Genomic DNA, 10,850 nt, shown 5'->3' with positions numbered 1-10,850 from the left:
TCATATGTTTTATATGCAAATTTCTTAAGTCAGATACTTGTAGAGGAGCAGAATGTATGGCATTTCCCTCTGAGATGTAGTGTAGTGAAAAATAGAGTGCCATGAAAGGAAGATAAAGTACAAATACCTAAAATCTGTATTTGAGTACTTGTACTTAGTTACATTCCACCTCTGTAAGTATGCAAGAGTATTTGTAATTTGTTTTTTCTTTCTTTTATTCCTTACCTTTTCTCCTCCCCTTACCTTCAGCCTTCCCTTTTAGAATATAATATTATATTTTTGGATTATTATGACTGATGCACTTCTCCAGCATTGTAACATTGGAACTGGTCAGAATGGATCTTATATTGCGTTTTAATAACCTTCAAAGTAACTGGTAACTACAGATGTAACATAAAATGTAATGGAGCAAAACTACAATATGTTCCTCTGAAGTAGAATTTAGAGTAACATGGAAATACTAAAGTAAAGTACAACTAGCTCACAACTGTTCAGTATTTGAGTAAATGAGTAGAGGAGACTGATCATGTCAGAGCTCAGTTAAACTCCCTCACGATTATTTCTTGAATTCATTTAAAGGTCCAGTGTGTCGGATTTAAGGGGGGTATATGAGAAGAAATGGAACATAATATAATAAATATATTTTCTTTTATGTATGATCACCTGGAAATAAGAATAGCTGTGGTTTGTGACCTTATGAGCTGTTTACATGTACATAGGGAGCTGGTCCTCATCCACGGAGATCGCCATGTTGCACCACCCTGTTTCTACAGTAGCCCAGATGGAGAAACCTAACACGGGCTCTAGATAGGGCCATTCACACTTCACAGCAGCCTCTCTGTGATGGGCAGCGTAGGGAAAAAAAACGATTTTTTTTTTTTATGTGAAACTGCTTTATTCAGTGTTTTTACTGGTTTAAATCACCTGGTCTGTTTGTTTTGGAGAGGAAGAGACCTCTGTGGATAATTCAGCTCCTGGTAAAAACCTCCTGAACAATGAATATTGAAGGAATTTGAACTGGGAGAAGTTTCAGCTGGTTGCAATCTGTAATCCTCACTGCAAGATTCTACTAGATCCACCAAAATCTTACTCACTGGACCTTTAATTTGGAAAATACTATATACTATACTATATAACAGCAACTTTTAATAAAAGAATAAAACCACAGGACCACAGGACAATCATCAGACGTTGGGGACGCTATAAAGCTTGTGTGCAGTACACTGTATGACAGAACAATAATTCGGTTAATTACATGCATTATTTATTTCCATTAATTCACCACAAAAAATGTCGTTCAGAAATCAGTAATACATTGCTGTTTTTGTAGTTACAATAGAAGAGCTATGACTTAAATCCTTACTGAGCATTTGTAACACCACATGTGCCTAAAACATTGTAGAAAACACTAAAAAAAAAGCTTCATTAACAACCTACAATTCCAACAGCTCCTCCTGTTTCTGCTGGGTGAAGAGCCAGTTGTACAGAGACACCACCGAGTCTGACACCAACTGTGCAATCTTATTCACGTTTGTGACGTACCACACTTTATAGGCACATTCTCCCACTAACATGAGCAAAAAAATGATCAAGACCCCAAGGAAGATGCGGTCCATATAATAGTTTGCCTTTTCTCTGAAGGTCCACTGGTCCCAAGGAAGCGCACGCCGGGCTTCACAGTATTTTCCAAAGTGTAGCAAGGCTGTCTGCTCGTCATCCAGCTCCTCCTCCGGAGATTCCAGGTCCTGGACACCCTCCGGTGTGTCTGTGTCAGCCATCTTAGTTTGGATTGATCCTACAAAATAAATTTTTTAGTTGATAAAAAAAAAAGGATTGGATAAAAGTATTGATTTTGGAAACTTACCCTCCTGCGACCCTGCATCCTCATATGAGAACATCGAATTTTTTGGATGGCTGCACCTTATACTTAATTCTGCTTAACTTGGACCTGTTGTCCTTGTTTGTGGACACTTTTATGTGCCATCTAGTGGTAGCAAGAGCACAAGACACTAAAAACAAGATGGTGGCTTTTTCTGCCAAATCAGTCTGCAGTCAATCCCGACACAACAAGTGTACAATGTTCAAAGTCTGATCGAATTATATGGTTGAAACTTGTTTATTTATGCTTGATATAGCTTGATATTTGATATAGAATACAAATTTGACCAATTTTAGGAACAAGCTAAGACCCTGCTTATTAGAAAGTATTTATTTGAGGACAATGGGACCTTTGTATTATCACAGCATTAGGTGCGACAGACTGTTCTTACAGACAAAAAAGGACATTTCTAGCTTGGAGTATGTACCAGGGAAAATTTTGTTTAATTTTGTTTTTGTACAGCCATGTTCAGGCATTGAAATTAACAGCTTTAGATGTGTCAGTGAAAATTCTCAGACATCCAGGTCAAGGCAATCTTAAGGGCCATATCCTAGGCAACTAGACTTTCTTGAGTTTCTTGAGCAGAGGAGGTGGCCTACGACACCACTTATCACCCACCTACAATGCAGTCTTGGCATCCTTCCCCAGACGACTTAATACCCATCCACACCTCGACCAATCTGACCCGAACAACACACGATGGCCAGATGGGTCAACAACTCATGTGACCTCAGTGACTCTTTAAGGGTTCACACCCACATAGAGTTTAAAGTCTGCGACTCTGCACCAGTCTGTTAGAACTTTCCAAGCTTTTTGGATGAAACGTCTTCAAGAAACTCAAGCGAGTCCAGTTGCCTACAATATAGTGCTTAAGATATCAGTTTTGGACTTGAACAGTGACCCCTAAGCTATAGAGTTACAGAGCATTGAACGTATGTTGCATTACTTGCAATTTTGTTTTTGCACAACAATTTTCAGGCACTGAAATGAACAGTTTTATATTTTGTTGCACACTTGTGACAAACAAAAAACAAACCCAATGTCCCCATATGAGCACCTCTTGTTTTCAAATACTACCTACTGTTCAAAGAAAATGCTTAGTTTTTATTATACTTTCCAGGTCCTAGTTATCCTAAATAGCTAGGAGACATTGAAACAAAAGCTTGGGTCTCAGGAGGTTAAGATCTTAAAGTTTTACAATCTTTGTTTTGCAGCTGTTTTAGGATAAATGTGAATGGTCTTACCTCAGAGAAGATTAGTTTAAGATGAAGATAAGACGAACACACCAAATAGAGAGTCTGCTACACCATGCTTGTGCCCCTCAGTGTTCGGTAGGCCACCAGCCACAGAAGTGTGCGGTGTGAAGACGGTAAATGCCGGGATGGTTACGCAGCATGTCCCTCACTAAGACGAAGGCTGGGGATTAGGCCACACTCAGCAGTTTCAAATCCCTCATCAAGGATGAAGGTGACAGATGGTAAAATACGTATGGTGAGGGAGGGACAGACAGAGATAGATGGATAGAGAGTAAACGCTTCAAATGACATGTTCATGTGAAACTGTTCAACCCTACAAGTCTCAGGTGGGTACATCACTCCTGCCAGGTGAATGTACATAAATATAAGAAGGATAAATGTATCTTTGGGCCTTGTCACATCAAATATACATATCAAATGACAAAAAATTATATGCAATATATACATATGTATTCTAAACCAGATTAGACCTCTTTTCCTTAAGTATGAAGTTCTGCTGGTGGAGGAACAGAATTGTGACATGGACTGAAACCAGGCAGAAGTCAAACTGATGACCAAGCAGAAGTGGCTCAGCTTTAGCAGAAGCTTTAGCTTTAGAGTTGGAATAAATCACTTCACCATAATGCTCTTTGGGTAATTTGCTCAAATGCTTCAGAGGCTTTTCAACACCCTGCCACAGCCAGTGAAATATGGCTGAAACCAGCTGAATTAGCTGAAAAAATGCCTGCATCCTGTGATAAAGACTAATGACTGGACTGCTTTGATGTTGCCAGAGTTTTGTTCCATTTGCTTTAGTGGCTTTATTGGTCATTTGCATTCCAGGCAGGGCCTCGTCTCTGCTCTTTGTACTGAATGGTTTTTCCGTCAATCATAAAATTTCAGAACACACTGTACTCCCTCCCCTCCCATTCTGACTCTTCTGCTTTGGTTTACGTGACTACCCAAGCGTCCGATGTAGACGTGTGCAAATTAATCTAATTTAATTTTTAGCCGTGCTGCGTGGCTCTGTGCGGCAATATTGGTCTTTTGGTCAGTCGGTCCATCACTGTGGTCCAGCTTAAAGGTTATATTTATAACATTTTATGTAGATGAACAATGTTTAGCTTTTAGGATTATTGCTTTTCCAAAAAACATACTGTGAATTAATCATTAAAATTTTTTTGAGGGGTCAAAATTAATGTTTTGTTTACCTCTGTGTAACCGTAGTTGGGAACATGTTGGCTTACTAACATTGAATTAGCTTGGCTCATGCTGGTAACTAACTTCTAGCGGAGGCAGAGGGAAGGATGGTCAGGTGTTCGGGTGCTGTTCACTAACAATGGCTTTATTACAGTCTTCACTGCTTATCTAGACACTTCCTTCTGCCAACTATCATCACTCTTTACCGCCTACCGTCTTCACCATGACACCCCAAAAGAGCTGCTTCCCTCCATATACATCATGAAGTACATGTCACACATTAACAGGTTACCCACAAGGCCACCACCCTTAGAGGGGAAGAAGGTTGAGCCAGTAACAATTGGTATCACATGGTATCTCGGTGTCATCGGCAATCAAATCTTCATTTAGCATACTCAACAACTTTGTGATAGGTTGGCAAAAAGTTTAGTACAGACATGTATGGTGACCAGAGAATGAATCCTAATGGATCAGTGATCTCCTGACTTTTCAACCTGGTCTCACTCTGAAGTCCTCGAAATCCAGTGCTTGGGCAATGACTTGCAGTGTCAGACACTGACGAAAAAAGCAGTTCTTTAATATTGGCATGATTTGCGGCTGGTCGCCGTTCTAGTTTAATGATGCTTGGTGGCACTGGGGAGACACAGCAGGACAAGAACGAAAGTTAAGGCGGCGAAAGTCAGAGTAGGATGGGTGGTTGCTCAATCCTTAACATGTTTTTGTTGCCTAAACCCAACCATGAACGTTAGTTGTTGGAGAAAAAAAAACAACATCAATTCGCATTGTTGTACTGACATAGTGCGTTTATTTTGAAAGAGATTAAAAACGGTAAACATTAAATTTCCTGTGAAAATGGAAGTGTATTTTGAAAGAAGACAATGCATGTATCAGGCAGAACTTGACATGGTGCTCCAGAACGTCAACAACCAACCTACCCAGGGTACTTTTGACGTCATATCTGGACGTCCATGACCCAGCAACGATATGTGATGAGGTCAGAGTGAGAATGTGTTGGACTTTTCTTCTTGCACCACCAGCAAGTTTTCACTTAACTAGATAAGATAACTCAGCGTCTCCAAGATCACTTGTCACGATATTTGATACAGACCATCATGTTCCCCCTCGGATGAAATGTGGTAACTTTGTTGATCCTTTGAGATTTCATCCGTCACCACCATGAGGTCAACATTTGTCAAATACTACAAAACTTTTGTTTATTGCTACTTACTGAATGTTAGCATGCTAACACTCTAAATTGTGATGGTTAATATGGTACCTGCTTAGCATTAACATGTTAGCATTGTTTTTGTGAGAACGTTAGCATTTAGCTTAAAGTACCGCTGTGTAACTGGCTCACCCTTTTTTCCCCTTGAAAGGTGGGGGCCTTGTGAGTAACCTGTGAATGTGTGACGTACTTGTGTGTATGGAGGGAAGCAGCTCTCTCTCCGAGTGTCATGGTGAAGATGTATGCAGCAAGTAGTGATGATAGCAGTAGGATAAATTGTCTAGATAAGCCATGTTTGTTTTGTGGTGATGACTGCAATAAAGCCGTTGTTGTGAACGGCACCTGAACGCCTCACCATCCTTCCTTCTGAAGAGTGATCCGGACCGCTAGAAGCTATAACGAGCCAAGCTAAAATTATCATTTTTGCTGACACTGTCACTATATTCTGAAAAAAAAGTCATGTTCCTCCTCCTCTTCCTATTGCCTTTAATGGCATTTGCTAGAATCCACGGCGGTGCACTGAAAACAGTTGTAAGCTGTAAATTGAGAGTTTGTGACATGGACCCCATGTTGGAAACAGCTGGAACAAAAAGAAACACTCACCGGCTGGACAAACTTTCTCATTTTAGAGCTAAGCAGTACATTAATATATGTTTCTGAAAACATTTGAGGGGAGAAATAGGCAATGCAGTAACAGAATCTTGATTCATATTTGATCACCGCTGCCTAGTTTGGCAGTGTCGACCACAGTTCACAAGCATTGATTGAGATTATTGACAGCTGCATAAGAGACACCTCGGTTCTGATTGGTTGTATTTGTTCACATAGGGTACGCATCACACTCACATACCATACGACAGAGTAGGCTGATTTCCAAAGACTTCCAAAACAACTTATGACCGCCCCCAGAAAGGCATATTACGGTTCTGATGGTGGCAGTTTTAGACACGTCCTTAATGTCATGAAATGGTCGCAGCTCTGCTCCATAACAAAACTTTGTGGTTAGATTTAGGAAATACATCATGGTTTGGCATTAAAAAAGTACTTTTGTCACGAATGGAAAATGCTGTATTTCACGTGACATACCTCACATACAACAGGTCACATACGTCACTAGCGTAGCATGCTAAAAAAACCTAGCAGTGTTCATTTTGGCAGATGTTTTAGACTTAGTCTTAGTCCTGAGACAAAAATTCTTATTAGTTTTAGTCACATTTCAGTTTTAGCCTTAATAGTTTTAGTAATGAAAACTCAAAACTTTCTAGTCGTTGAAAATGAATGACATTTTAGTCAATATGTTTTCTTTATCTTTAAACTAATCCAGTTAGGCTTATTCATGTATCAGAAATTAAATCAAGGTGACAGCTTGTATAGAAATTTCATGTAGACAATTTTTTTCTACAACTAAAAATGATTTCTACACACTTACAAACTGTCATTTCTGCAGCAGTTTTTGATAGGTTAATGGGGTGATATTCAAGTGCACACTCATCATTTGAAAAGCTCAATGTCTCTCAATTTATGCTCTCAAAAACTTTGACACCACAAGGAACTAGTCTAAGACAACTAGGATTTGTACCCAGGTTAATTGAAAACTCCAACTTATCAATCTCACTGTTAAGAAGTAGATATACAAGTAGATAGATAACTTATTTAAAGCCAGAATTTTTTTATTAATCTGCAATATGTCAGTCTGGAGTTTTAAACTCATGTCCTCTCAGAGTTGGTGATTAAAAACTAAACTTTCATCTCTGTCAGAGAAAACTCTTAAACTCTGTCAAACAGCATCAACCCATAAACCTTCCTGAGACAGTCTGGACTGAGTGGAGTGCTGAGGGGATCAGATGTTGCTCCACTACCGTTCAGCAGCTTATAAGTGGAGCTGCTAACAGCCACCACTGCAACTTAAACTCCACAAATCCATTTAACACTTCCACCATCCACAGTCAGACACACACGGCTGCTTATTTTCTGCTGAATTACAGCTCACAACTCGCATCAACGGCTGACGCTGCTCCAGTGTGTTTTTGCTGGCAAGTGAAACATCCTGGCACAAACTATTTACTGGAGTTGGCAGCCTGTCACTCATGTGGCATTTGAAGATAACTGCAAGCACAGCCATTCTCTGTATTCAGCGTCCAACAGCCCACCACTAACGTTTTTGTCATAGATTTTGTCTTTGCTTTTATTATCAAGATCTATTTTTACCTTGTCATCATCTGGTTTTCATCATGGAAAAAAAGGTCACTGACAAATAATTTTCATCATAGTTTTCGTCAACGAAATAAATACTGCGTACTGGCATGCTAGGCTAGGTTGGTATTAAGAGACACACACTCCAGTCTCCTGGGTGAAAGTCCTGTGTTTGTTTGTGTTTATTTGACCCATGCACCACCCCTGCCACCCATCCTAGAGGGACTTCTTTAATATTTGTACATTTTTACACGGACTGTCACTTTTTATGCTGCAACACTTATTCTATTCTCCTGTAATATTACTACAGCTGCTAAGGGGCGCCGCCTTGCAGTAAACATAAATATAGGTCATAATAACTGTTTGCACAGTTGACCTATGCTGTCGTTTTTTGGTGAGAGCAGGCAGGTGGTGAGGCCATTAGAAGCACTACAAGGCAATAGAGTGGGCAGAGGAAAATGATTTTTTGCCCACAGAGTTACTAACTGCAGCTTTAACTTTATGTAAATGTGAAATAAAAACTGTAACATTAGTAATCCAATGAAGAAGAGATATGTTTTTATTTCTGGTGAATTTACCAACAAGCTTTCTGAACATGAAATGTTTGTTGCATCACTCATTATGTTGATGTATAATTCAATATGAATCAAGGAAGCATTAAGTGAAGACGAAATAATGCAGGGTAATGGGGACATTATTTTTCTCTTGATTGCAGGCTCGTTTTCTTAAAATGTAGTGTTGAAGAAACATGAAAGAGTCAGATATGAACTTGTCCCGTGACTCAGTGGAGTGCATTGCTTTCGTTGGTTAATGGAGTGATATTCCAAACATGACCTCATCCCGTGAGTGTCACTGTTGCACCGTTTCATTTTAAGCCATGTCCGCAGGAGTGCTGCAGTTCTTTGTTACAAGTTTACATCCACTTTCTCCGTCAGGGCTGGTGTGCTAGTGGGGCATGGAGTTGGCTCTGTGGGTTTACATAACACGCAGCGACGAGTGATCTGGATGACTGTCATGCGGAACCGCTTTATCCTGAATGCATAAACCATTGGGTTGAGCGCTGAGTTCACATGCGACATGAAAATGCCTACGTACAGGGCAAACTTGGGTATGGTACACTTGGGGCAGAAGAAGGTGATGCAATTCATGATGTGTATTGGCAGCCAACACACAGCAAAGAGGAAGACCACCAACGCCAGTGATTTGGCCAGCTTCAGCTCTTTCCGATAGTACCTGTCTCCGTCACATGTGGCTTCAGCGCGCCGGTTAAGCTGTCGTCGGATCACCCTAAAGATCTCCCCGTAGAGAGCGATCATTATGGACAGCGGTACCACCACCCAGCCGAAGAAATTGAAGTACACCATGTAGTCCATCCTCATGACCGTGGTGAATTCACACACAATGTTGCTGGAGCTGCTGAGGTTTCCTTGAACATCGAGGTTATTCCATCCGATCATCGGAACCAGCCCAGTGAGGAAGGAGAGGATCCAACACAGACAGACGACCACATATGCCCTCCTCTGGGTCACTATGGTGCTGTACCTGAGTAATTAGAAAACAAGCAAGGTCTTTAAATCACCCAAATGCCCACATACATACTGCACATTGGATTTCTTTCAACAAATGCCAGTCCATAGATTTATATCCATAGATCCATAGATCTTAACTGACAGCTTTTAACATCAGGATCCAGCTGATAAAGAAAAAGTAGTATGGGCGACTGCCAGAATCCCATAACAAACTGTGCTTATGTCAGTTATTTAGGCAGACAGGGACATTTTCATTTGGTTAAAAGCTTCTGATGTCCAGCCCATTGATTTACATTAAACCAGACAACAATATAGCACCATGTCAGACATCAACACTGAGACTGCCTCCTCGTAATTGAGTCCCTGAGGCTAAACGCACATATTTAGCTCTCTGATGCTAAAAGCAATAAAAAGGAGACTACAATCACTACAATGGATTGTTCTCAAATATTCTTGGGGCAGCTTTAGAAAGTAAGATTATCAGAAAATCTATATTTTTTAAAGCGATCTATGGCATATTTGTAATGTTGGGTAATATAAATAAACTTGCATGGCTTGATTTGACTTGTATGGGAAGGAATACATGCCGTGTATGAATTTAGTTCTGATGATATCGTTCTTGTGAATGAGCAGCACTTATGTCATCATATTTCAGAGCCTATTTTTATCAGTAAAGCTGCAATGGACTGGAACAGGCAATTACAACCAGTCAGGGATTATGCTGACATCAACTTCCCATTGTTCTCAGTTATGAATATTTTATCGGTCTGACCATAAAGGGACTGTCGAGAACTATTTTGATTGATACTGTAATATTTTTCATCCAACACTATCTTATCCCTGCTGTCTTTTAATCTGTCCGGGACAACCTAACTACACTTTTCAAATAAGAGTATAACCGGTTGGTTTTAAAACAGTTCCTCACCTGGTGGGAATCTTGACCCGCAGATATCGGTCGATGGCGATGGCCAACAGGGAGAGTATGGAGCTCTGGGTGATGATCAGCAGCAGGCAGGAGAGGAAGAGGCAGGTGTAGAACTGAGTGTTAAACTCCAGACTGATGACAATAGCCAGGGGGATGACCAAAACCCCCACAGCGATATCAGCCACAGCCAGAGATACGATGAAGCAGAAGGTGGTGTTGCGGAGAGCCCGGTTCACACACACAGCCAGCACCACTAGCACATTCCCCACTACAGAAGCCAGGGCTATGGCTGTCTCAATGGAGATGTACATCATGTCCACATGTTCCCGACGCTTGATCCCAGGAGAGGAAGACATTTTTACTACTTACAGATCTCGCCTACTGTTATTCAGTTAAAAAAAAAAAATCACTATTGGTTGTTGAAACTTCTTGCCTCCACTTTGAGTGCTGCTTCTCCCATTATGTTTAATCTCAAGCTGAAAGAAGTCTACTTTTTCTCTTTGCTACATTCACACAACGAGTAGCCCTTGTGCTCCTGAAGGGATGCTGAACGATTCATCCTCAGCATGTTGTTCCAGCTTTGCACAGAACTGGATACCAGAGCATCACCACTCTACATCCTTTCTTGCTCTCCCTCTCGGTCACTCTCTCACGACTCTGGAGA

General features: G+C 40.6%; 1 protein-coding gene across 1 annotated transcript; it reads right to left on the bottom strand.

Annotated features, from left to right (window-relative positions):
- Positions 1 to 8,523: 8,523 nt before the first annotated feature.
- On the bottom strand, positions 8,524 to 10,542 carry LOC125890411 (adenosine receptor A1). Its single transcript, XM_049579038.1, has 2 exons — positions 10,187 to 10,542; positions 8,524 to 9,274 (listed from the first exon to the last, which is right to left on the bottom strand). Exons 1-2 carry the CDS (start codon positions 10,540 to 10,542, stop codon positions 8,638 to 8,640), a joined length of 993 nt encoding a protein of 330 aa, XP_049434995.1. The 3' UTR covers positions 8,524 to 8,637.
- Between the last annotated feature and the right edge of the window lie 308 nt (positions 10,543 to 10,850).

This window comes from Epinephelus fuscoguttatus, linkage group LG1 (assembly GCF_011397635.1).
Source record: "Epinephelus fuscoguttatus linkage group LG1, E.fuscoguttatus.final_Chr_v1".
NCBI classification, from domain to species: Eukaryota; Metazoa; Chordata; class Actinopteri; order Perciformes; family Serranidae; genus Epinephelus; species Epinephelus fuscoguttatus.
This window is presented reverse-complemented; position numbering and strand designations above follow the sequence as displayed.